The sequence below is a fragment of the Hemicordylus capensis genome, chromosome 11 (assembly GCF_027244095.1).
Source record: "Hemicordylus capensis ecotype Gifberg chromosome 11, rHemCap1.1.pri, whole genome shotgun sequence".
In the NCBI taxonomy this organism is placed as follows: domain Eukaryota; kingdom Metazoa; phylum Chordata; class Lepidosauria; order Squamata; family Cordylidae; genus Hemicordylus; species Hemicordylus capensis.
The window spans coordinates 408,350-434,614 of record NC_069667.1 but is presented as its reverse complement, the minus strand read 5'-3'; the positions used below and the strand labels follow the sequence as shown (position 1 = coordinate 434,614).

Here is a 26,265-nt window from a genome sequence, read left to right as displayed (position 1 = left end):
CCCACGTCATTGCTGCTGCTGCCCCCGTTTGCCTCCCCCTCCTCCGAGGCTGTTAGCAGCTTCCAGGGGAGGGGTGCTGAGAGCTGGAGGAAGAGTGGGGGGAGGGTTGAGCCGCCACTCCCCCAGAGCCACGTCTCTGGTCCAAACTGGGGCCCCACGGCCCCTCCGGAGGCCCACTCCCCCGCCTTCCGTCCCCAGCAGCAGCAGCAGCAGCAGCAGCAGGCCTCCTTGGCCGCCCTCCCTGCTGTGTGAGCCTGTCCTGGCAGCATCTGGCTGGCTGCTGAGCCGAGTGGATGCAGGGCTGGCTCATGGAGCTGATCCAGGGAGGCAGTGCTGCTTGCGGGGCCGGGCGGAGGGTCTGCTGTGCTGCGCTGCGCTCCCCTCCCTGTGGCTTTGCAGGCCTGCCGGTCTTTGCTTCTCTTGGAAGCCGAGCCTGGGCTTGGAACCCTTGACAAGAAAGGTGATCCTCCATCAACAAAGGCAGCCTGCTGGGCCGAACAAAGCGGGCTGTGTCTCCCTCCGTGGACGGCTCTCCCCCTGGAAGTGCGTGGCCCAGGGTGGGGGTCAAGGGGAAATGAATTCCAGGCTGGGGTGGAGGGGTTAACCAACCCTGCTTTCCCAAACATCACTGGTGTCTTTCCCTAAACTAACAGGAGGATAATTAGCCCAGAATCAAGTGGGGAAATTAGCCTTCTTGTCTGCTCTTTGGAGGAAGGCATTGCCAGGTGGGAAGGGGAGGAGCCACGGACAGCTCCCCCCCGCCCCCCCCCAGCATGCTCCCAGCCGTGGTCACCTTGAGCGTTTCCCCTGCAGCCGCTGTGAGTTCTGGGGCTTCCCTGCTGGCCTGCAGGGGTGTTGCTGGGGGAGCTGCTGGCAGTTCAGGCTGACTCGGGTGCTCCAACAGCGAAAGCAGAGATGGGAAGCAAAAGCGCGTGGAGTCATCCTCAGTTATCCCTTGAGCTGGGGCAGGATGTCTCTTCCCCACCCCGGCCAATATGGGAGAACTGCCCCGTGAACGAGACTCAGTCCTTGTCAAGGGCTCTTCTGTGGACAGGGTTCGGTTGTGCTCTGACTTTCCGCTCCATCCTCTGCTGCTCTCAGCGGGGAGGAGGGCCAAGATCTGCGGACCTGGCCAGACTGGCAGGTGACCAAGACCGCAGCAGCCGTAGAACAGGCTCTCTCGGGCGCAAATTAAACCCCCCACCCCGCCCGAGCTATAAGCTCCATAAGAGGCAGCGGCAGCATCCACAGATTGGGGGAGGGGGTTGTCTTCCGGTTGCCTTCGCTCTCTCAAGACTGGGCAACTGCCCCAAAGAAAGACTGGGCAAGTGTGAGGAAGCTTTGGGCTTATTCTTCCTCTCCAGGGCAGGCATTGACTTCTAGGAGTTAAACACCATCCCTTTTGTTCCAGGCAGCAGAGAGCATTCTGCATCTCAGCCCTCCACCCACCCAGAGGCTGGGGCAGGAATCCGGAGGAGTGGATTCTCTTGGTTCCATTTTGTAATTGTTCCGAGATTCTGACGTCCCCACTCCAGTTAAATTTTGGCAGGACTCCCAGATTTTGGAATGTCAGAACGGATTTGGCACATGTATCGTGTGTGTGTGTGTGTGTGTGTGTGTGTGTGTGTGTGTGTGTGTAGAAATACAAAAGAATAAAGCACACCATTGCCCATTTATAAAAGTGTAAAAAATACTTTTTTAAAAATGTGCACACTTGCATGATTGTGCAAATAAAAGCATTTTAAAAAAAACCCACCCAGGGTGCCTTTTAGGAAGATGACGTTTTTGCTTGTACATCACTGTCAAAGGAGCAGGAATCCCCCTGCCTTTGCCTGACTTACAACATTTTGGAAATGTCCTCCAGAACAATAACAGATTTTGACATTTTCAGTTCCACTCTGGTAAACAGATCTGGTGCCGCGGAGCCTCGGAAGCCGGCTCTGAGAGTCCTCTGCAGGGACAGAGAGTGCAAGCATCCGCTGAGCAGAGACGGGGGAGTCTTGGGGGTCACCCTCGGGCAGTGCTGGGTGCTGGAAGGTCCCAGGACCAGTCCCCGGCAGCATCTCCAGGGGTTGCTGGGCAAGGCCCTTCTCTGTCTGAGATCCTGGGCACTTTCCAGATGACACCCTGGAACAGCAATAGCAATAGCAATAGCACTTACATTTATATGCCGCTCTATAGCTGGAAGCTCTCTAAGCGGTTTACAATGATTTAGCATATTGCCCCCAACATTCTGGGTACTCATTTTACCGACCTCGGAAGGATGGAAGGCTGAGTCAACCTTGAGCCCCTGGTCAGGATCGAACTTGTAACCTTCTGGTTACAGGGCAGCAGTTGTTGTTTTTTTATCACTGCGCCACCAGGGGCTCTGGTGGCGCAGTCAAAAACCAGCAGTCAAATGCTTCCACTTGGCAGGATCGTATGGAAAACGATCCCCAGAATCTCAAACTCCGACAGCAGGAAAATACAGCTATTTTCTGCAACGGACTTGCAATGTTGTAGCTCTATAACGCAAAGATAAAATCTGAAGGAAGGCCTCGGAAATGTGGACAGCCCCTTGCTGTCAGCACAGGGACTGCAGTGTCACAACACAGGAGCTACGGAAGCACACTTAGCACATCCGTACTGGCCCTGTGGTAGGAGCTGATCTGGAAATCGCCCTGGAGAGCAGCTGCTGGGCAGTGTGGACGGCACGCAGCTCATTCTGGAGCGAATCTACCCAGGTGGCCGCTAAGAGTCGACACCAACTTGATGGCACTTCATCAATCAATCAATCAATCACTACTGCAGCTGCCACCACTACTGATATTTAGATATCGCTCTTCAACCAAAGTTCTCAAAGAGGCTTACATAGAAATACACAGTCCTACGTTAGGAAGATGGTCCCCCGTCCCCAAAGGGCTCACAGTCTAAAAAGAAACACAAGGCAGATACCAGCAACAGCCACTGAAGGGATGCTGTGCTGGGGCTGGAGAGGGCCAGTTGCTCCCCCCACCCCACCCCCCGCTCAATAGAAGAGAATCACCACTTTCAAAGGTGTCTCTTAGCAGGGGTCTGCGTTCTGCGTGAGGGGGACTGAGGGTACTCTAAGCCAGGATGAGGCTCCTGAAGTTCCCGCTCTGCCTTTCTCCCGGCTCGGCTCGCCTCTGCTGAAGCGCCGTGTGTGTGTGTGTGTGTGTGTGTGTGTGTGTGTGTGTGTGTGTGTGTGTCCGCGCGCACTTCCTTCCTTCTTCTGACCACCTCCACTCAGCAGCAGACCCATCTCAGACACACACACCAATGGAACAGAGGGTGACTCTGTCACTGGGAGGCATTTCAAGAGGTTGAAAAAATCCCCCAGTGACAATCTAACTGAGAAGAGAAGAGAACGCAAAAGGCTTCTCCTCGTTCCAAGGACAGCGGATGGGCCCCGTCTACAGAAGGAACTGCAGTGGGGCTGCAATGGCCCTGCAGCCAGGCGCCTTTCCCCTGGAGGCCGATGCCTGGCCGAAGGGCTGTCCTTCGGGCATGGCAAGCAGGGCAGCCGCCCCAGGCCCCGCTCTTTGAACCCCTATTGGGGGGTCCCACACTGGCTGACTGGCCCCGGGCCCTGCGCCCTGCCAGGGCTCCCGAAGGAGGGCCCGCCCTTGCTCGGCCTCAGGCCCCGTTTCCTGCTGGCATCCCGTTGAGAGGAAAGCCCCTCTGGACTCGGAGCCCAGGCCTTGGGGACCCAGCCTTTGCCGAAGCCTGCTAGTTCCTTGTGCAGGCGGGAGGAGGGGGCTGTGGCTGGCAAATGAGCCGGCATTCAACAGCCAGCGCCTGACATATTTTCGAGCCCAGGAGGATGCGCTGCCTCCCCTCCCAGACCTGACCCCAGCAGGAGAGCTTGGAGCCTCCTCAATCCCGTTTCCTTTTGAATCAACGTCTCTCTTTCTTTTCTGGCTCAGGAACATCCGAGAGACCCTGGAGCTGCAAGGAGAGCCAATTTCCAGCAAGAACCTGGCGCTGGGCTTGCTCTGGGGGGATTACGCCAGCCCACAAGAATTAGGCCGGGGAAAAACGCCGCCGAAATCCTAGACGCCTGCCCTGCTCTTCCCACCAGAGTCGCAGAAAAGCCGGTCACCACTGTCCTCATCACTTCCCTGCCTCCCGCACCAGCAGCAGGAGAGGTGGGTGGGGGTGGGGACTCCTCCGCCTCTGCCTTGATCTTCACCAGAAGAGGAGAGCAGGAGGGGGGGGGGCGGCTGCTGCTGCTGTCTCAGGGCTCACTCAGCCCCCGGGACCCAGGTGCACAACAGGACCCAGGCGAGGGCGTCCGTGTGGCTGGTCCACAGTCCAGGCCCACAAGGAAGTGCTCAGGAGCATTTGCGGGCAGTTGACTGCACTGTAAGCTGAAGTGGACCTAACTCCGCCTGGAGGCCCACGCTCAAAGATCTAGCGCAGCCTTTCAGGTTCTCAGTATGGGAAATCCAGTCTCTGCCACGGCGGCCCTTTTGTCTCCCTGCCCCACTCTCCACGCATAGCAGGCATTGCCTTTGTATCAGTTCCTTCTCTTCCGGCCAACAGCATCCACCTACGTTCAGTAAAGGTCAAGTGGTGCCCTCAAGTCGGTGTTGGCTCCTGGTGCCACAGAGCCCTGTGGTTGTCTTTGGTAGAATACAGGAGGGGGTTGCCATTGCCTCCTCCCACACAGCATGAGATGATGATGCTTTTCAGCATCTCCCTATATTGCGGCTGCCTGATAGAGGTGTTTCCCGTAGTCTGGGGCACATACCAGCAGGGATTTGAAGCAGCAACTTCTTACTCGCTAGGCAAGCCATTTCCCTGCTGCGCCATTCAGTACAAGGTGCTTCTCACCTTGAAGCGGATCTTTCCCTCCCTTCGTAAAGGTCCCACTACTGCTTGACATTCGGTCTCTGATGACTTCGTGCCATTTCAGTAGAACGTTGGTGAGCCTTCCACAACATCACAGTCCGAGGCTCGGCAAAGTGCAGGTCCTGACTGCGAATGCGTGAGGGGGCCACAAAAAGGCTGCAGCAGCAGCAGCTCCGTGTCAGGAAGGGGGAAGTGGTGCAAAGCATTCCAGCTCCAAATCCACACGGATGAGGCCTGGCCAGGCAGTGACTAGCCAGGAAAGAGAGCTGGGCTCTTGGTGGTGGTGGTGGTGGTGCTGGGGGGCGGGGGGGGGGGGTTCCATGACCCAGCTGACAGCAGCAGCAGCTGTGAAAAAGGAGCACAGGATTCCCCTGCCAGGATTCGAAGGCCCTCAGGCCACTCGCGGGTGCGGCCACATCTGAGGAGTCCAGCTCTGGGCCCCACCCATCTCAGGAAGGATCCTGGAGCCCTGGGAGAGGTGCAGGAAGAAGCCGCTCTGCTGGCCAGGTGGCCGGGGCCCCACCTCCCGAGGTTCAGGGCCTCCAGAAGTGACTCTGTCATGAGAGAGCAGAGCGTTTTCCTCCCTCTCTTGAAACACTGGTCAGCCATGAAGCCAACTGGCAGGAGATGCGAAGAGGGAAGGACTTTCCCATGCAACTCACAGGTAATGTATGGAATTCCCTGCCACAGGATGTGGTGATGGCCACTAGCCTAGATGGCTAGGAGAGACCTCAGATGGGGCTGAGGCAAATTGGTGGGGGTGAGCAGTGGCCTGATGGCTATAGGTCATCTGCAGGTCCAAAGGCTGGGGGTCTCTTCTGGATACCGATGGCTGAGAAGCAAGCACGGGAGCCCGAGGGCGGCTTGCCTCCCCCTCGAGCCCCACTTCTGGGCTCCCCGGAGACAGCAGGATGGCCACTGTGGGGCCCAGGACACTGGACTCGATGACCTTTGGTCTGATCCAGCTGAGCTTTCCTTCTGTTAGGGTCTGACTGTCAAAACTGTCCTGCACTCTGGGAACAAGCTTGGAAACACCTCCTGACCATGTGCAGCAGGAACTGGCCAGGAGTTCCTCCTCCAGCTGCATCTCCAGGCATGCCTGTGGGTCCACAGCACCACACTTGCAAAGGAAAGGTGAAAACTGAATCAAGGAGATGGCAAATGGCCTCAGCCCTCAAAGCCTGGCTCCTAGGGCTGGCAAGATGATGGGCAGAAGGCTTGGAGGCAGATGGATCTCTTTGGGAAAGAGAGCCGGCTATATTTCCTGGATGTCTGCTGAGACAGAAGTGGTTCCTCTCCGTTTTCTGCTAGTGACGACCAAAGGCCACCATCTGATCCACTGGAGGTTATCCCCCTTGGACTCTTCCTTTGGGCTTCCTCCTCCCCGACGCCCCATGGACCTTCTAGTGCCCCTTTCCGAGGGGAAGGCCCCTCTGTTCCCCTTGGCCCTCCTGCCTGCTCTGCACCGCCACACAGGGCCCCTCTGCACCCCTTGTGGTGCTCCATTTCTTCCCCTCCTTGTGGTGTTTTGTGACGTCAGAGCAGGTCACCCAATGGGAGCAGAGGGATGCCTGAGGGATCCAATTGGCTTCACTGTTCCCCATCACTGCTATCGCAGAGTCTTTTCACACGTTACAATATAATCCTGGTGTGGCATAGCTATGGACAACCGGCTATTGATGCTGCCACCCAGAATATTAACTGACTGAGACCATCCCACCCGCAAGGGTGAGAGCACGGAGGAGAGTGGGTGGGGCTGGCCAAATTGTGCATTACTATGATGGGGGTAAGAGCGATTAATTCCTGGAGAGCCGTGTGTGCTCGGTGAAGGGCGCTTTCTCTCCCAACTGCTGCTCCCATCCATGGGGGATGCTGGCCCCACAAGGTTGCCTATGCGCACGCAGCAAGCAGCCCTAGAGAATGGGGGGGGGCAGGGTCGGTGGAAACACTGAATCATTCTGGTTGGTTTCCATTCACATGGAAATCGCTCCCAGCTGGAGAAAAGCTTTTGTGCAGCCCCGGCTCCTTCTGGCTTGACCAGGCGGGAGGAATCCCTGGAGCTTAGCAGGAACGTGTTGAGCCTGCTTCACAAGGAGCCTGGAATTAATGCTCTAAGAGCCGTCCTCGTAATGTGGAGAGGTTGCAGCTTTAGCAGCTCCAGCCAGCCTAGGTGGGGGGGAGCACCCCCTCCACTGAACCAGCACAGCTCTCCCAACCTCACTCAGCCTGACGGCGGGAGGCATTGGCTAAGCTCTAGGGTGGATTTGCTGGAACCATCGCTGGGTTGCTTCTTCAAGGCTTGCCCTAGAAGGTGGAGGGGCTTCATTCCATGCGGAGGGGCATTACGGAGAGGTTCCCTTCCATCTTCCTGGCCATCTGTTTCTCATCGGGTGCATCAAGGCGAGGAGGGGGCTGAAGCTGATCCCAGCCGGGGACCTACCTGGTCAGTCAGATGGAGAACCGAGTGCAGACGACCGAGGGACAGGGCAGCTTCCCTCTGGCCAGAAGAAATGCCCATGAGCTACCTTGCTCTGCAGAAGGGGCCTCCAAAAGACCCGTCCCATTCACACAGCCGTGTGGCAAAGTGGGTTCCCTCTTGTAGTATGGGCTGTCCTACCTCCTGAGGAGTCAACTGCATGGGCTTCTGTGCCCATGTTGATGCCCTTGTTAAGGGGAGTCTGATGGCTGGAATCCTGCCCTGTCCTGGGACATGGACTACAGAGGACCTGTGGAAAGGCAGAATGTGGCTCTCGGGGCTCTTTGGTCCATCTGCAGACAGACTCTCTCTGGACTTGCACTTCAGACCTATTCGGCCACAAAGTCTGCTGAGTGGCCCGCCCAGGGTCTGTGGAAGAGGCGACTGCTGGCACATTTGACGTTTTAAAGGGATAAAGGACCCACAGGCTGCTCCCACATGTTGTTGTCCATGTTCCTCTCCCCTCGCGAGCACATCTTCAGAGACCCTCCTCCAGGACCCCCTGCCTTTGGAGGAGAGGATGGTCTGGTGACGGGGGAGGGGAAGAGGGCTTTCTTGGTGGTGACCCCCTGCTTGTGGAACTGGACTCCCTTGACACCCACATTCAGCGACCAAGTGAAGGAGAGCGTTTCGGCCACCCAGGCCCTTGAGGAACCGTGGGGTTTGCTGCTGATTTAAGCTGCCCTCAGTTTTGTTCTCTGCTAGGGGATGGCTGGCCAGCTTGCAGGCAACGCAGCAGCTCTTCGCCGGGGTGGGAGGAGGGAGAGGAGCCGCCCAGGCTGCTGCGGCCGGGAAGCAGAGGCCACTGTGCCTCCTTGGGCCCCCCCCACGCCCCCCCCGGCCCCTTGGGATGAGCCTGGCCCCTGATCAGCAGCAACGGGAGGGAGAGGCGAAAGGGGGGGCTTGGCGCTGCTCCCTCCAAGGCTTGTGAGGCGGAGGCGAGCGAGCCGAGACGCCTGACAGCTGGGTTGTGGGGGGGGGACAAAGCCCTGCTGGGGGCCTCCCCCCCCCGCTCAGGACAGGGCCCCCAAGCAGGTGAAGGGCCTTGGTGGTCCACACCAGCCAGTGGCGGCTGCCCCAGCTCCTGGCCGCCTGCCCAGCCCGGCTGCCTTCTGCTCAAACAGGTGGAGGCCTTTGCTCTCCTCCGCTTGCTCCACAAAGGCTTCCTCCACAGGGGGAGGGGGCGAGGGGGGGGGACTGACAGGCAGCCTGAGATGCAGAAAGGTTAAGCGGGTCCCCATAGCAACGGCCTGCGCACTGGCAACTGACCTAAAAGGCTTCCCTAATCTCCCCGCACTTGAATGTTCGGAGCCCCCCTCCCCTGCCCCTCCCCCACCCCATTCTTCCCCACCCCTGCCTCATTTTGAGCTCCATTGCTTTGGGGAGGCCTCCCCCCCCGCCCCGCCCCCCGTGGCTCCGCAGTCAAAGGAGCCCCCAGCGGGCCGCCTCCGGGCCTTCCAGCTGGGAGCCCTTCGGCCCTACCTGTCTGCCTGGCCCAAGCAAGCCCACCGAAGGGAGCAGACGCCCGAATGAAAGCCGCTCCGGCTCCGCCTTGCCTCGGGCAGCTGCTGCAAGCAAGACCAGGGTGGCCATCCTCCCCCGCCCCCGCCTCCATTCAGGCTCCATCCAGCTGGACGGCGCTGGGCGTCTCTCAGGTGCAAGCCCCTTCCTGGCTCCCCCAGCCCCACTGCTGGGAAGGACCTGGAAGAGGCCGCGCGCCCCACCCACCGGCCAGGCCATTCGAGGAGGAGGGAGCCGCAGCCGCCGGAGCCCCTGTCCTCACCGGCCTTTCTGGAAACCGGGAGACGGAGGCTGGGCCGGACGGGGGCCGGGGAGCTGCCTGGAAGGGCCGGAGTCCTCCTGACTCCCCGGGGGAAGGCGTGTGGGCTGCCAGGGCGAAGCCCTTCTCCGGCCGGTGATGAGGAGCTGGGCTGGCTCCCAAAGCGGGTCCTTCCAGCCCAGCAGCGGGTGCCAACTGGCTACTGCTGGGAGAGCCGGCAGCCGGTGATGGGCCAGGAGAGGGAGACTCTCTCTTCCTGCTGGCGACCCCCAAGAGCAGCTGCTGGTCAGCCCGGTCATGTGGGGGTCCCACCCGTGCCTCTTCTTTCTGGCTACACCCCCAGGCCCGGGGCAGGTGCCCGGCTTTCCCAGGCTTGGGAGTCCCTCGCGCCCCCGTTCCCAGCGCTCTCTGTGACTAGCCAGGAGGTTCTGCAGCCGGATCACCTCACCTCCTTCTTCATTGCGGGGTTGACTCCCAGCCACCCACAGACTGCCTGCCCAGCTCCAGGAGGAGGAAGCGACTCCACTCCACCCCTCCCGGGACTGGTGGCTCCGAGGAGCGGCATTCCTGAGCCCTCCTGACCCCGCAGCTGCTCTGCATGCAAGCAGGAGGCGGCCACCACCACGGGCAAGTTAAGAGACGGGATGGGAAGCTCCTGGCTTCAAAGCCATCAGGAGAGTTTTGCCACTCCTGAGAGAGGTCCAAAGCCAGCAGCAGCAGAGGCGGCTTCAGGGCCTTGATGCCCTTGCCAGGGCAGGAGGCTCCCCGCCAGGGCCAGTCCCTTCTTGCCCGGCTTCACCGCCCTTGACAGAAGCTAAGGCAGCCGGTGTGCCAGGCAGGGCACCTCTGGATCAATGGAAACCCCAAAGAAAGTGCTTGCTGCATCCCCATCTACCTGCCAGATTGGTTATGAGGGAAAGTTATTAGACGCCAAAGAATCTAAACACTTCAATATTACTAAAAAATAAACAGAGTACCCCACTGCCTTGCAGGTGGAGGTGGGGTGGGGAGTGTGGTTGGCACATGGCAGTTGACAATTGGCACCATCCAATGACAGCCAAAATGAACAGAAGAAATGAGGGTGTGCAATGAATCCTCCTAGGGATTCATCATGAGGGAAAGTAGTTATACACCAAAGAATCCAAACACTTGAAGAATAGTGACTGCACATTTTGCTCCATAACTCCATTTCTACAAGGGCTAGCTTTTTATGAATTTTATTATTATTATTATTATTGTTATTGTTATTGATGATGATGAAGCTGAGGAGCCCTGTTAGGGTTAGGACAGGGTGTCTTTGACTCCCCATTATTTCCTATGGCAGAAATATACAGAACAAGTAAAAACTAAAGAAAAACCATTAAAAATCAACCAAGTGCCCCACTGCCTTGAGATTTGGGTGGTAGGTGGCACCCATGGGGACCTACCCACCACCCAAATATGAATTGACTCAAATCCAAATTGAATCTGAGTTGATTCAGGCGGACAGATTTGGACACAAAACAAATCAGGTGTGATTCAATTTGAGCACAAATCGATTCATGCCCATCCCTACTGCCAAACACCTTGTGTAGTCTGAGAGGTGCTGGAGCGGGAACGAGGCCATGCCGTTCAGGGTCTTCCTTTTCACCAGTGGCAGCTCGTCCTTCCACCTGCTCGCTGGACCCTTGCACAACCTGGCTTATTTTATCTAACCATCAGATCGTGGGAGAGGGTCTGGTAAACATCAGAAATGCTTCCCTGAGGGAGGGTAGGATGCCTCCTTGTCTTAAGGAGGCTCTAATTAGACCATACTTGAGAGAGGGAGGGAGAGCCTTGGCCCCAGAGGGAGTGACTCCTCCCACTCACTCCCACCCCCCACAAGGCTGGCCTCGGTCTGTGTGCTGAATTCAGCTGTGTGCTGAATTTCCTGCCCACAGGCAGTGTGGTTCTCGGGGTGGGGGTGAGAGGGAGTGGCGCAACCCAGGCCCTACTGGTTTTAACATCTTGCCATTGAAATGCCAGCCTGTCCCTGTCTGGGGGTTTCTTTCACCAACTCCCTTGCTGAGCCATCTGTAATCCAGGGAGCCCAGGACCCAGTTCCGTGAGCGGCCCAGCCAGAGATGCTCCTAAGCCCGACCTGCTCCTCTGGACCAAGGCTGAAGACAGAGTCTCTCCAGCTGCATCCAGTGGCCGGTGTGTGTGTGTGTGTGTGTGTGTGTGTGTGTGTGTGTGTGTGTGTGTGAGCGAGCACTGGGCCAACTGGAGACATTGTCACTCCTGAGCCCGAATGCGTGGTGCCTTCCTGAGCTGCTCTGGAGCTTTTTCTGGTTTTTTTCTTCAAGTCACCTGAGCCTGGACGCTGCTGCCACCGGAAGCTGCAGCTCCCCACTGCTTCGTGCAACTGCCAGCCCTGGTTAAGCAGTTCCTAGGATCACCCACACGGAAGGAGACAGACCCACTGCTGGTTCTGGGGGCACAAAGCCCTCCCCTTCGAATGACTCTGGGCCCAAATCCAGAGAGGAGCTCAGCGCAGGACTGCGGGCCCAGTGAGCCGAGGGTCTTGCACCGAGTCCCAGAGATGTCCTTCTGGACATGATTGCATGCAGCAGGAACCTGGTTTGCAGGAAATGAAGCTGACATCTCACCCCCCCCTTGAATCATTTCTATAGAAATTGTATCTGACAGAAATCACAGGCATTTTGCATCTTGTGCGTCGCCTGCTGTATGAGCTTTGCTGGGGAGGCTGGAGAGACTTTTTGAAAAAGAGCCAGTACCAGCAGCACCAGGGCTGCACACGGGCAAATACAAGGGGGTGATTGCTCTTTAGGGAGGCCGGTGGCAGAAGGGAATTCCTGTCAAACAGTAACATGGCTGCCCGGCCCATATCCCTGGGTCTCTGCATCAGGATCCCCAGGGGGAAAGGTACACACCAGCCATGGCAGACGCATCACCGATACAGTGTTGAGAGTGCATCTGGGCAGGCTGTTTCAAGCTCACTCTGTTGAAGGGAACCCTGACATCAGGCTGGCCCTCCTTTCCCTCCGGAACAAGGCGGCAGCTGGCTCAGCCCTTTGGGAAAGGCCCCCTTCTTCCAGGAGAGAGGGAGAGTCACATTGGGCTGCTTGCCCACATCAGACCTGCCCCACACAGGGACTGCAGGCTCATCAGGGAGAAGACCAGGCTTGCGTCCCGCTCCCTGAAAGACTCGCCTGCAGCTGCGTGCGGAGCATCATGGGAGACGCCTCACTCCTCTGGCGTGTGAGGAGCTGGGGGCACCTCTGATCACTTGCTTCTGCTGGACATTGGCACTCATCTTTCAAAAGGAGAGAGAGAGCAGAGCGCAGACGTTGAGGGCAGTCCATAAAGCCATGCATGGTGTGGAGAGAGTGGCTAGAGAGAGATTTGTCTCCCTCTCTCAACACCAGGGCCCATCTCATGAAAGAGACTGTCAGGAAATTTAGGACCGATGAAAGGAAGGGCTTTTTCACACAGCACCAGAGATTAATTACAGCACGCAATTAATCCATGGAATTCTCAGCTCGGATGGCTCCAAGTGGGGCTGAGACGAATTCATAGAAGACAACGGCTGCTAGTCCTGATGGCTACAGGCCACCTCCAGACCCAGAGGCAGGAGGCCTCCCAAGACCAGTTGCAGGGGGGCAACAGCAGCAAGCAAGGGGGCTCTTGCGCGTCCAGAGGCATCCAGGGGGCCACTGTGGGAAACTGGAGGCTGGACTAGATGGGCCTGATTCAGTTCCTGTCCCTCTGTGAAGCTTCTCTCCTCCCTGGGTCACACGGCAAGCCCACTATGGTGCTCCTCTCAGAAAGCCTCTAATTAAGAACAAGCAGAAATGGTGCGGCCCCTGATAGGGATGTGCACAAAACCGGTTTGCCCGGTTCGGTTTGAATTTGAACCAGGTTCGAACCAGGAGGGGATGGTTCGTTTTTGGTTTTGCTCGAACCTCCCCCTGGTTCAGTTTGAATTCAAACCGATTTGAACTGGTTCAACCCAGTTCGGACACCGAAAAATTGGTAGGATGGTAGCTGGCACCCAGGGGTACCTGCCACCCAAACCCCAAAGCAATCGGACACTCGTACGATTTTTTATGAATTTTTGAAAATAATTATTTTTTTTTCTCATAGGCTATAATGGGACTCCAACCAGCCCATTATTCCTTATTGTGGAGCACCCATGGGTGCCAACAACCATGCAAACCCCAAAGCAATCAGACCCCCCTATGATTTTTTATGAATATTTGAAATATTTCTAATTATTTTTCTCATAGAGTATAATAGGACCCGAACCAGCCCATATCCCCTATTGTGGAGCACCTAGGGGCACAAAACTGGGGTAGGTGGTAGGCAACCAGGGGTGCCTACTATCCACAAAGTTCCAAGGCAATCGGACACTCCTCTGATTATTGGTGAATTTTAAAATTATTTTGGAATTCCTCATAGAGAATAATTAGGATTGCAGCAAATGTATAGCTTTACGTCGGGGAGAAAGGGGTGTCGTAGAGTGGAGTGTGGTGGGTGGTAGTTCCCAAGGTGGGCAAGGAAGCTATCAGAATTATTTGAAAGGAATTGGGCAAAAGGCTGATTTTTAAGTGATTTTTGAAGTTTACGCGACTTTAAGGTTTTTCTCCATAAAGAAGCATGGAGGTGTCAGCAAATGTATAGCTTCACGTCGGGGGGAAAGGGGTGTCCAAGAGCAGAGTGTGGTGGGTAGTAGTGCCCAAGGGGGGCCAGGTAGCTATCAGAATTATTTGAAAGGAATTGGGCAAAGGGCTGGTTTTTAAGTGATTTTTGAAGTTTATGTGTCTTTAAGGTTAGCAGATGAGAGTGGATTCATGGTTTGTCATTGAAACTCTTATATGCTACCAAAGAATCTACACTCAGAACACTTGGGTGGTGCTGGGGTGGCCCAGAGCGAGGGTGCCGACCACCTCCATGGGTTGCTAACCCATGGGGTACTGGGTTTTGTTGTTTCTGAAGTGTTCTGAGTGTAGATTCTTTGGTAGAATATAAGATTTTCAATGACAAACCATGAACCATTGCTTTGGGGTTTGGGTGGCAGGTACCCCTGGGTGCCAGCTACCATCCTACCAATTTTTGGATGTCCGAACTGGTTCGAATCGAACCACCCCCTGGTTCGGTTCGAATTCGAACCTGCAGCTCAAACCTTATGGCTGGTTCGGTTCGAATTCGAACCACCCTGGTTCAAATTCGAACCGGTTCGCACATCCCTAGCCCCTGATGAGATGTGTACAGCTCCAGCCATTCGGGATTTCTGACCATGCCATTTCCCCAAGATGACTTTTAAACAATGTATGAATTTGTGTCAACCATTCCCCGATGTAGGGCGGTTCTTTTTGCAGTGAGCTATTCCAGTCACTTAGGACACTCCAGAAGACCCTCAGACTTGCAATTTTTATATCTATATCTATATCTATATATCTCCTCTCTAATAAAACGCTTGGTGTCCGTCCGTGGACGGACACCAAGCGTGTGTCCGTGCCTCCCTGCCCTGTTTTGCGCCTGCGCGAAGCGCAGGCCCAGAACAGGGCAAGGGAGACACGCTCGCCGGCACCGGCAGCCATCTTGGGCGGCCAGAAGTGGCCGCCCCGAAGAAGCCGGAGAGGCGGCGGCGGCGGCGGGGGAAAGTGACCGAGGCGGCGGCAGAGCCGCCGCCTCGGCCAAAATAGATGGAGGCCGGGGGCGGAGCGGAGGCCATGTAACTTTTAAAAAAAATTCCTCCTGCGGCCGACGCCGACCGCCCACCCTCCCTCCCAGCTGCCGAGTCCCCCTTACCCTGGCCGACTGCTGTCGGCCGAAGACTGCCGTCAATTTAAGAGGCAGAGAGGAGCTCGCAAGCAGAGCTCCTCTCTGTGCAAAGCCTCTTGCCGAACTGCTGCTTTGGGCGCTTGCCAGCCTCAGTTAACTAGTTCCTCCTAATGCTCCTCTGAAATCTCCCTCCCATCATTCAAGCCCCTGAAACAAGTCGCCTTCACCCTCGTGCGTGTGACTGCCCTTCCCATCTCTGAGGAGTGCTCTCACACCCTGCCGCAGTCTTCTCGTCACCTCGTGGCCCTGCCTGCCCTGCCCTGCCCTCGGAACTTGTTCCATGTGGTCTTTCAAAGCCTGGGCCCAGAACTGGACACAGGATGACGACTCCAGTGGAAGTCTGACCTGTGCAGAAGAACAAAGCAGAACGGTGGCTTCTCGTGACTTCTTGGAACCTCAAGATCCTGCAAGGATTACCAATCATGAATACGAAGCAAGTTGCAGAGTGTCTTACATATGCTTGTTAGTATTTTTAAAAAATCTCTTTTCTTCCCCCAAAGGCACCAGGCTGAGTGCTTCACTTTTAAGGTGAGAAAGGAATCCCCAAATATCTCATCTATAAACAAAAGTGCATGGGAGACAACCAAATTCCATAGGAAAAAATCTTTTATTTAACAATATATCAGGTTCCATCATGGCTCCAGGGATTTCACATCCCATATTATTGATTATGGATGACAATGATATAACTGGGTGAAAGCATTGTGTAAAGAAGGCAAAAGGAATTTTTAGGGAGTGACAGAATGACAGGGAGGGGAAAAAAGAAACAGAACCCAACACTCTTGTGGCGGGGGGGGGGGGGGATTCGGTGTCACCCAGAGGAAACTCAGCATCCGGAGCCCTCGGCATTGAACGTGGATGTGGATGGAGCCTGACTGGGAGCCAACATGGAGATCAACCAGGCAGTGACACCCTCAGCTGGGGCCTTCTTGGGCAAATCACAACCCGCCCTGCAGCACATCCGCTGGAAGTCAGAGATGTGCGGGGAACAGATTTTTGCGAGGAGACGGGACCGGTCTGCTTTCAGCGAAGAGAACCTTTGGGACCGACAGGAGGCCACACACTGACCACCCACCCTGGCCAGGTAGTCTGGCTGGGCATCACCGAGGGCCACCCCACCCACTTCTGGGAGGCTGCCAGGTTGTGGGAAATGCCCCACATGCCCCAGGGGCGGGGGGGGGGGGGGGCTGGGGCCAGCTACACTCCTGGTTGATCACATGACTGGTAGATGCTCCCACTTCAGGAAAGAACCCCGAAGGCAGCGGTTTGCTGGCATGTGGCACTGAATGAGCAGATGGGTGGCTGTGAGGAACGGGGCTCGGGCAGGGCGTCCGTGCGTACACAGTATACACGCACTCCCTCTAGAGATGTATTGGGTGTGGTTTCTAAAAGGCCCAGCTCACCGGGCTGGGAGTTTGTGCCTGCTGCATGTGTGGAGATGGGACCCGCTCTCCTAGGTCAGCACAGCCCCACGCCAGGGATCCTGCCCAAATACCTGGCTCACCATCACACCCTTCCATGAGCACCGAAGAGCTGCCCAGTGGCACCAGCCAGGGGTGGGGGATTCCATGGCAGAAAAGCACCCTCCAGGAGCAGCCAGAGAGAGGAGGTCTCCCCCTGGCCCCAACACCGAGCATTAACTGCCCTCCCTCCCTCCTGGTGCTGCCGGGGAGGGCCAGGCCATGCTGATCAGCAGCACCACTGAAACAGGAATGGAACAGGGCTGGGTCTGCAACGCCCCTGCCAAGATGACCTGGCCGGAGGTGCCCAGGAAGGTCCAGAGGCACACTGTGCCCAAGCCCAAAGGAAGAGGGCTCTCCTGGGGTGGCCGGGCACTAACAGCACTGCAGGCCTTCAGGCCAGCACCACCGCTCCAGCGGCGAGCTGGTTCCTTACGATGCCCGTGTGCAGCTCCTGCACAGCCACACTGCAGGTGGCACAGGTGTGCGCTGTGCTGTGAAAGGCAGGCTGTGCTGTGCTGGCCCACCAACCCACGCCACTGCCTGAAACCTCCCGGGGCTAGGAGTCAGTGGCACCACCCGTGGGGCTCCTCCAGGAAACCTGAGCAATGCCAGGGGCTGAACTGGATCCAGAGCTTGCAGAGTGAGTGCCAGGCAAGCCATCGGCTGAGCTTCCGAAGGGCAGAGCTGCACTACAGACCCAAGTGGCTTAAACAGCCCTTCCTCCTCCTCCTCCTCCTCCTCCTCCTCCTCCTCCTTTCTCCTCCTCCTTTCTCGGGGACTAGCCCTCTGCCACTCACACTACAACTCCCAGGATTCTCTGGAGAAACGGAGGCAGTCAAAGGGCCACGGGGGGGGGGGGAAGTGGAGACAAAGGGAGCAAAGGGAGGCAGGGAACTTCACACTTCTTTGCAGCTGAGGGCAGGGCCGGCTCCTAAACACCTCTGAGACACTCTTCTAGCTGGCTTTGAATGGCCAACGAGCTCGTTTCCTTTGGGCCAAATCCCAGACGCTACTACCAGCTCCACAGCCGGGTTCTCGGCCGTCTCCTCAGGGGCAAACCCAGACAGACACAACTCCCTTTGCCGATGGATGAGTCCTGCTTAGTCGGACTGCAGGATGACAAATGCATTACACCCGTTCTTGTGGTTATTTTTTGTTTTTGTTTTTCTAAGAAAAAGCAACCAGAAAATAATCCAGAGTTTATACAAAACGTCTTTACATTATTTCTTCCAAAAAAGACTAGTTATTTACAGAAATCAAAACCTCAAAATCCAAAAAGTGTCCTTTTGATGAAAAGCACAGAACCCAAACTTTCCCAGGACCCAGACGACAGAGGTGCTCAACACAGCACCTTCTCAGCCTCTCCCTGTCCCCCCCCCTGCCCCCGGCCATGTACCTCTCGCAGGCGTTGGGCTTGGGGGCTGCCTCCAGCCCAGTGAGGCTGAGCCTTCACCAATGGTCCGGCCCCCAAGCCCACCTCTGAGGGGGAAGGTCCTGCCCTCGCGGCCTCTTGCCATTAAGCAGCACCTGAGATGACAGGAGGGGTCGACACAGCGGGGGGGGGGCAACATAGAAGGGGGCAGAGATTGCACATGTGGGGAAATCCGCTGCACTTCCAAGCAGGGAACGGCCTAATCCTGTCAGCACAGTTCAGGACATCCCCGTGTGTTATTTTGCCCAACTGGCAACTTCACACCGGGAAACCTCCATGTCAGAAATTCTGGGTTTTTAAAAGCAATCTTAACAGATCACATTAACAGGGAAGAATCGCAGTTCTGTTTAGTTCTCGCTCCCCTCCTGCCCCAAACACAGACACACACAAAAATACCCCTGGTACTTGCTGCCTAAGAAATGGACCCACCCCTCTTTTCATTTGCTGCCCCACGGAGTCCCTCCCCAGAGTTCTGTACTGAACCCCCCACGCATGGCCTCCCCAGAGCGGTGACAGATCCGGTGCACAGGGGGGCCCACCCCAGCCTGGGGCTTAAACACTTCGGGGGGGGGGGGTCCAAGAGGGGAACTGCCCCGTGATTTGCATGGCGAAGGGCGCAAATAAATATCCAAAGCAGACTTGTGCTGGGTGGGGGGGGGGCGTTGTTACCAAGAGGGCAGCCCTCTGTGGTGTGAATAGACCCCGAGAGCCTCTGGCCTGGACAGCCCCCTCCCCTCTCCCGGCCATGGGCAGAAACCTCCTGCAGATGGGGATTCCTACCCACAGACGAAGCGGAGTGCTTCCCTCCTGCTTTCCTTCTTTCGAGGGATCGGAATTATCTCACATTTGGGGCAGGACAACAGAGATGGGGGAGGGAAAGGTTTTTCAAAAACTTTTGAAGTTCTTAAATAACAACAACATCAACAACAATAATAGAAAAAATGTCAATTGTCTGTGGAGTCCTGAGAAACCTGCATCCTTGGGTGACCTCCGCTGAACGTGGCCTCAAAAGTGCACGATTATCGAAGCCCTTCTGGGAACTCCCCCGGTATCCTGCATAGAGATCCTAAGGGGGGGGGGAGAAACAGTGCATTTGGGGGAGGGGGGACGCAGCGGGGTTCCCAGGCCTGCCACCGGAGGTCTGCCCCTGTGCGGGACGCCCACCCCCTCGCCTTCCAACCTGGGGCCCAAGAGAGCGGCCGGCGCGCAGCACAGACTCCCTGACACTCCATTCTACCCCGGGAAAGGCAGCCCGGTCGGGGGGGGGGGGTCTGGCCCGCTTATTGCCTTGTGCAGGGGTGGGCTGGTGTCCAAAAGGACAGGCAGGCAGAGGGAGGCAGAGCCGAGCCGCTGCTGCCGCCGCCTCCTGCCGGGTCCTGGGGCCTCCGGAGGGCTCCAGTTTGGAAGCAGAAGCTAGGAAGTAGCTACCAAGCAAAAGTAAGGCTTTGGTGTAGCAGTGGGGCTGGGGAGGGGCAGGCAGGCAGGCAGCCTGCAGGCAGGGGAGACAAGGGCAGGCAAGCCCAGGCCACCCCCATCTCCTCCTCCACACAAAGTAAGGCTTTCGGCATGACAATGCAAGATGGCAATGGGGGGGAGGAGGAGGAGGGGGGGCTTTTCTCCAGAGGGCTCCCGATGCTGCTCGGCCTTGGAGGGGCGCTGGGCCTGTGGCCATGGCAAGGACCAGGCAGCCCGGACAAGGGCGAGGGGGGTTGCCTGGTGAGGAAGGGATGGCTGGAGCAGGGTCTTTGATTGGCGCTCACGCCCCGATGCCAGCCCCGGCTGGGGTGTGTGTGGGTGCTGCAGTCAGGGGAGCCGGGCCCCGCTGCTGTAGTGCAGAGAGTGGCCGGCTGGGCTCCCAGGGCCGGCCGGCCAGCCCACCCACCGCCCTTCTGCGCCAGCTTCCTGCCTGGGAGGGTGGGGCTGAGCCAGCCCGCTTGCAGTCCCCAACCCTCCTGGGGGCTGTCAAGGTCCCTCTTGGGGAGGAATTCGGACGGGGTGAAGCAATGAATCGCAGGGAGGGAGATCGACCACCACCTCAGAGTCGCCGCTGCTGGGCCGCCCTACAGTGGGCTGTGCCCGAGGAAAGCTCACACACACACACACACACACACACACACACACACACACACACACACCCTCTGCTTGCTCTTTGTATTGACTGGCCAGGGAAAGCAAACCCTCTGCAGAGAAGAGCCTTCTCCACGGGGAAGGAGGCGGGCTCCCTCCCTGCCTGAGCTGGGAATCCTGGTCAGGAGTGAGTTGACATCCTCCCCCCCCCCGCCGGCCCACCAAATAAAGTGAAGTTAACCCCCCGCCGCGCCCAACATGGACTCACACCCAAGAGAGGTGGCTGCTACGAACAGCAAACACAGAAGCGTAAGGGGGCCAAGAGAGGAGTGAAGGGGGGCCTGGGGGTCCGTCTGCCCAGGGCCCAGTGCAGCCCCAGACAGGGAGGGGGGCTTGCGGGGGCTCTTGCAGAAGGGGAAGAGCAAGAAGCTCGTGCCGCAAGGCTGCAGGGGGTGGCTCAGAGTTCCAACACTTCATAATACGTCTGCGTGTGTGTTCTTTTCAAAAGCTACCCAAAAGGTTTCAAAATCATTATAATGGTGGGAAGTTGGGGCCAGGCAGCTCCCCCCCACCCCCTCCCCGCGCAACGTCTCCAGCTCAGCCGCACGGACCCCAGGTCAGCCACCCCCTTCCCCAGCCTCCTCGCCCCCCAAGACGGCAAAAGCGGGAGGCAGCGCCGAACAAAAGACGGAATCCAAAGCGATGGTGCAGGAGGCGGGCTGGAGGCGTCCCTGGGCTCCCCCCAGCAGGCGCAGGAGTGAGGAAAGGCACAGGGCCCAGCTGGGGCGCCACAGAACGGGCCGGGACTCCCTCGGAGCACCATCCACGGAGGGAGGCTGGAGGCGAGCGGAAGGGGGGGCTGGCGCGGGCTCCCCTCCCTCCTCGAGGAGTCTCGGGATTACAAAAGCTCCAGGCTACAGACCTAACAGACTAACGGGGAGAGGAGCGGAGCAGAGCAGGGGTGTCCCCCTCCGCCTGGGTCTCGCCACGGGACGCCCGGGGCCCTCTCCCGTGCAGTGCAAGCGCGCTCCTCCCGGGGGGCGGGGGAGCCGGCAGAGGCTGCCCCCCAGCCGCCCCCCCCCCCCGCAGTGCTCTTCTGTTGTTGGCGGGGTGCCAGGGCTGCTGCTGCTGCTGCTCCTCAGACCTTGTAGTAGATGTTCGCGGGGCTCTGCGGGGGCATCTCCTGCACAATGTAGACGGGGTGGCCGTAGTCCCCGCTCACTTTCTCGTAGTGAGGGCAGTAGTTGTTCTCTGTAGTCCGCAAGGGGATGATGATGTCGCTGGGCTCGGAGCCCGCGTTGCCGCTGCACTTGGGGCTGGCCAGGGTGCTGAGCGACAGGGCCGCCGCTCGCTGCTGGGTGTGCTTCCGGTGCCGCTTGCGGATCTTGATCAGGAGGACCACCAGGAAGATGATGATGAGGATGAAGATCACGCAGCCGGCCCCGATGGCTGCAAACACGGCCACTTTGGAGCTGAAGAAGCTGTCCGCCGGGTTTTCCGCATCCTGGCCGTCTTGGTTGACAGGATCTGGGAAGGAGACGGGGGGGAGATCAGTTGGCCGGCTGATTCGGCAGCACGGAAGACGGTTTCCCACCCACCGCCGAGGATGGGCCTCAGCCTCATCCCTGTTTGTGCCACCCTGTTGGTTGATGTGTGTGTTTGGCCCGATGAAGCCCTCCAGGGCTTGGCCCTTCCTCAGGCTCGGCAACCCGCCAGAAGCAACCCCCAGCCGCCCGCCATCTGCCCTCAGGGCCTGCAGGGGTTGTTCTCGGGGGCTTCTTCCTAACCGTCCCCCACACCAACATTCACCAAGGGAGCTAACTTGTGGGCATCTCAAGGGGTTCTGGCGTTTGGGGTGGAGCCGTTTCACATCCTTGCAATAACTCAACTGGCGACTTCCACTGGATCACTGGAGCATCCCTCGGCCCTGACAGAGGCAGGCTAGAGATCCAACACCACACACAGCTGCCAACTAGTTTAGGAGGAGATGGCCAGGACTGGGAAAGGGAACAGCCCCAGGCCAGAGACAGGCCATCTTCCCTGAGGGATGCCGCCGCCGCCGCCACCCCCCCCACCCCACGTCATCATCAGCAACGCCTCTCCACACCGGGCTTCCCCCACCACCACCACTGTCCCTAACTGACCACCATCCTCAGCTCCTCTTTTCAACCTCCTCCCCAGCTTGAGAGGATTATAAACAGGGGTGGTGGGGTGGGGGGGGTGAGATTCTGGACGCCCATAACCCAGGCAGCCCCTGAGTACCCAGAGGGGCTCTCGCACCCTGGCTCCAGCACAGCCCTGGCTGCTTGCGCTCCGGGCAGGCCCAGGGCCGCCCCCACCCCCACCCCCGGAGGCTCAAGCATGCCGGACCCGCCGATCTGCAGGGATGCGGCTCAGGGCAGGAGGGGGGCCCAGAGCTGCAGGCCCTCCCCTCCCGCTAGCTTCACCCTTCCAAGGCACAAACTGTGCAGCAGGACAGAAAGCCACTCCTATCCAGCCGGGGGCTCAGGCCGCACCCCAGGAGTCCCCTCTGATGCCTGCAGACCTGCTGGCTCCCGCGACTGCCTCTGCACAGGCCACGGGGAGGCTGCCTGTCCATCCCCGGCAGAGAAAGAGGCGGCATCCTCCCTCCCCACTTCTCTCTCAGCAGGGCCAGAAACTCAGGAAGTCCCCTTCAAAGGCCTTCTGGAGAGGCGCAGCTCTGGAAACCCGCCGAGCTCGCCTGCCTGTGTGCATGTGGGGGGTGGAGGGTGGGGGGGGCTGCCAGAACGGAAGAGCAGCCGCCCCAAAGGAGGCCAAGGCAGGGTCTCAGCTGGAGCCTCCGAGCAGGAGGCCATCTTTGGCCCCTGGAGCATCAGCAGCGCTCCAACCCGGGACCCAAGGCCAGGCCCGGTGGCAGTTCCTGCAGCAGACAGACACGGCCTGCGGATGGCCGACAGAAGGAGGCTGCAAAGGCACAGCGGGCCATTCACAGCACCGCTTTGTAAAACGTCTGTCTTAAGAGAGAGCAAGATACGGGGCCTCCTCGTGAGGACCAAGGCACTCTCTCTCGGTAAGGACAGCAGCAAGGCGGGGCTTGGAGCACGCGGGCGAGGAAGGGGCTGGCGACCCTGCTCTCCCAGAGCCCCTCCCTCTGCCTTCTCTACTCCCCCCGCAAAAGACACCGATGGTCACAGGGTGGGAAACTCAGGGCTGTGTGTGCGACGCCCCAATCTCGCCACACAGCAGAGAAGTCAGCGCTGCACAGAGACTTCGCCAGCATCCCAGTGTCAAGTTTCTAGGCTGCAATGCTACAGGTGGGGTTCTCAAACTGCCCCCCGTTCCCAAGGCCGCTGGCCTTCGAGTCCCAGGATCCACAGCCACTCACTTCGGCCACTCTGGATGGGGATTCTGGGAGCTGAAGTCCAACAACATCGGGGGGGGGTGGGAATCTGAGAACCCCAGGGCTACCGCGATGGGTCAGGGCACACACAAGCCACTCCTCCTGCAGGGAGGGCCTGAGCAGCCGGCTGGATGGCCAGCCTCCCTTCTCTCTCCCTGGGCTCATGAGGGGACGGGAAGCCAACTGCTCCTGGGGCACAATTCTGATGCAACGACCTGCCAGGACATCTATCACCCCCGCAGTCCTCTTTTCCCAATCCTGGCCAGGAAATATGTTCAGGGAGTTTGGAAGAGGGGAAGTACGTCTCTGTTCACAGCAAAAGGCATCCCAGGCGAAGAAGGAGTCCAGTTCTTTCCAAAATCTGGTTCTCAAAAAGGCTCTGCCAAGCCTCCGAGGCCGTCTAGGGATGCAACCACATCGACACCTCCAGCTGCTGGGTGTTATTCCCGACGCAAAACGCTACCTGGCTTCCCAGGATCCTCCACAGGCGGTGGAAATCTATTCCGTGGGTTCTGCGTGACAATCTTCACGGTATTGTCTGCTTCCTTGCTGGGCCGGCTGGTTGTCAGCTGTTCCGGCATCACAGCGTTGGGATCTAGGGGCAAAGACAGAAAAGAAGCAGGATGAGAAATCCGGGTGGCGGCGGCGGCATCTTCCGGAGAGTGCCCAAGAACTCGGGGCTCGGAGCTGGGCCACATCATTTCTTCCGAGCAGAGAAGCATGCAAGGCACCGGCCGGCTTGCTGCAAGGAAACTGGGCCAGGGCGTTCATGCAGTGGGGCACATGCGGGGAGAGGGAGGACTCCAGCAGAGGCTGCAGGGGGCGGGGAGCTGGGTGGTGCCCGTCTGGGCCCGTTCAGGAGGAGTGGCGAATCCCCCGTCTGGCGCGCGGCCCTGCAGCGAGGGCCACGCGCATGCACACCCAGGGGGCACGACGGACGACCTTGGTATTGTCTCCAGATCGGTAGCAGCTGCCTCCCTTGGCTGGAGCCTTTGGGGCCAGCCAGAGAGCCAGGCCTGGCTTGTTCTCAAGATCCATCTCTCGTCCCAGAGGGCGTCTGATCATCCAGAGCGGTGCTGCAACCGGCACAAGGCATTTCCTGGCAGCCCCCAACTCCACTTGCTCCCCATCCCACCACCCACATCTAGGTCACTCTTGGGGAGCCATTTTCTCTCGGGCTGTGAGGTGAGCTATTCAGCGGCATCCATGCAGGGGGAAAGCCTGGACTGCATTAAGACGGAAAACTCTGCTTCCAGCAGGAAAACCCAACTCTGCAATCAGATCTTCCTTGAAACAGGCATTTCTCTACTCAGTGCTCAACTCCTGTTTAAAACTGCTCTTGGGCTTTTAGCAGAGGAACTGGGGGGTAAAGTGTCGGGGTGGGGAAGGGAAGGAGGGGGAGGGGGAAGCAGGGAGTCGCCCGCCTGCCCTGTCAGCCCCCCTGCAAGAGATCCCTGGGTCTCTCTGGCCCCCAGTTGCTGCGCCTGTCCTTGCTGGCTGCTGTGCTTCCAACTTCCTTTTGCAACCAGCAATTCTTTTTTAATAAGAGCCGCAACTGCCAAGGTTCTGACAAAACCACCACATTCCAAGCCAGAATTAAGCCTACAAAACTCTCTAAGTTGCCACGTAATCACCACCAGGGAGAGTTCCACGAGCCGGACCCCTTCGCCTCTGAAGAAGTGGGTTGAGCCTCCAGTTGGTTCTCTCGATCCACTCCCCCAACACACACACACACACACACACACACACACACACACACACCCTTCCTTACAGAGATGCTTTTCGGCTGGGACACCCACAGGGCATCAGTCCCAAACACAAAGAGGAAAAGCCAAGCATGATCCTTCCACCCCCTCAAAAAAGCAGCCCCAGGGGTTTGCCAGGGGCAAACGGGGCAGCCATATAGGGAGGGGTGGTGGTGTTCCCCCTGCCCTGCTTCCCCGTAGCTATTGTGACTCATCACAATGGAGAGACCACTCTTCGTCAACCTCGTGTTTCTCCAGCTGATGGTTTGGGCACGTCCAACTGGCCCCTCCACGGCGTGACAAAGGAGTGCATGTCCTCCCCGCCTCCGGGTGTGCTGCCCCACTGCCCCACAGTTGCACGAGGGGCACAAAAGAGCCAAACCACCCGTCACCACAAGGCATTTCCGTACCAGATGCCAGCTGGGCAGCATCATCTGAACTGGCCCTCCCCTTCCCCACCCTCCAGCATTTCGGGCTCTGTTTTTGTCCTGAAAACGATCACGGGCCCCACAAGAGGCCCCCCGGACTGCTTGGGGCTGGTGTGGTGATGTCTTAGTGAGAGTCTGCGGCCTGAATGAATGCCCAGTGCTCTGCACCTCCTCACAGCTCCCCCCGAGAAGGCGGAGAGCTGAAGCCACAGCAGGGACTGGGGCGGAAGAGGACGGCGCCATCCCTCCAAAACAGGCAGAAGGGCCAGATGAGCTGCCCAATGGAAACCGCACCATCCAGGCGGCTGCTTCTCCCAGGCCGGCTGATCCCGCAGCCGCCCTCGTGGGTGGAAAGGCCAGCTCTTCCAGCAGAGAGGGCCCCATCCACCCCTGGGGCCTGCCCACACAACTCTCCGAGGGCTCCGGCTGGCTCTCGCGTGGCCAAAGCCCACCCCAGATCCCCTGGCCAGCGTCTTGGCTGCAGGCAGGCTCGGGGGCTCAGGAGGAGGCCACTTCTGGGAGCAGCCGGAGCATCGCCAGGGGGCCTTGCTCAGGAATACAGGAAGCTGCCTGGTGCCGAGCCAGACCCTTGGCCCGGCCTTCCAGCTGGGCTTGGCCTGCAACTCCCACCAGCCCTGGCGACTGGCTATCGTGGCTGCAGCCTGACATGCCTGGTCTGGTCTCCACTGGCTGGCAGAGGGTCCAGGCAGGAGTCTTTCCCAGCCCGGCACAGGGATTGTCGCTCGCTTCTCCTCCGGGATGGAGGAGCTGTGTCCACATTTTGGCCTTATTGACCCTGAAGTCCCTGTGAG

The 26,265-nt window shown here is 58.4% G+C and overlaps 1 protein-coding gene across 2 annotated transcripts in view; it reads right to left on the bottom strand.

The window, feature by feature from the left end:
* Window positions 1-15,524: 15,524 nt before the first annotated feature.
* Window positions 15,525-26,265, bottom strand: part of EFNB1 (ephrin B1) — an 85,356-nt gene continuing 74,615 nt past the window's right edge. For both annotated transcript variants that reach the window (XM_053274088.1, XM_053274089.1), the window contains exons 4-5: window positions 23,744-23,875; window positions 15,525-21,425 (exon numbers count right to left, since the gene is read on the bottom strand). In XM_053274088.1, the coding sequence (XP_053130063.1) occupies window positions 21,037-21,425; window positions 23,744-23,875 (521 nt within the window). In that variant the 3' untranslated portion in view covers window positions 15,525-21,036. The remainder of the gene's footprint in view (window positions 21,426-23,743; window positions 23,876-26,265) is intronic.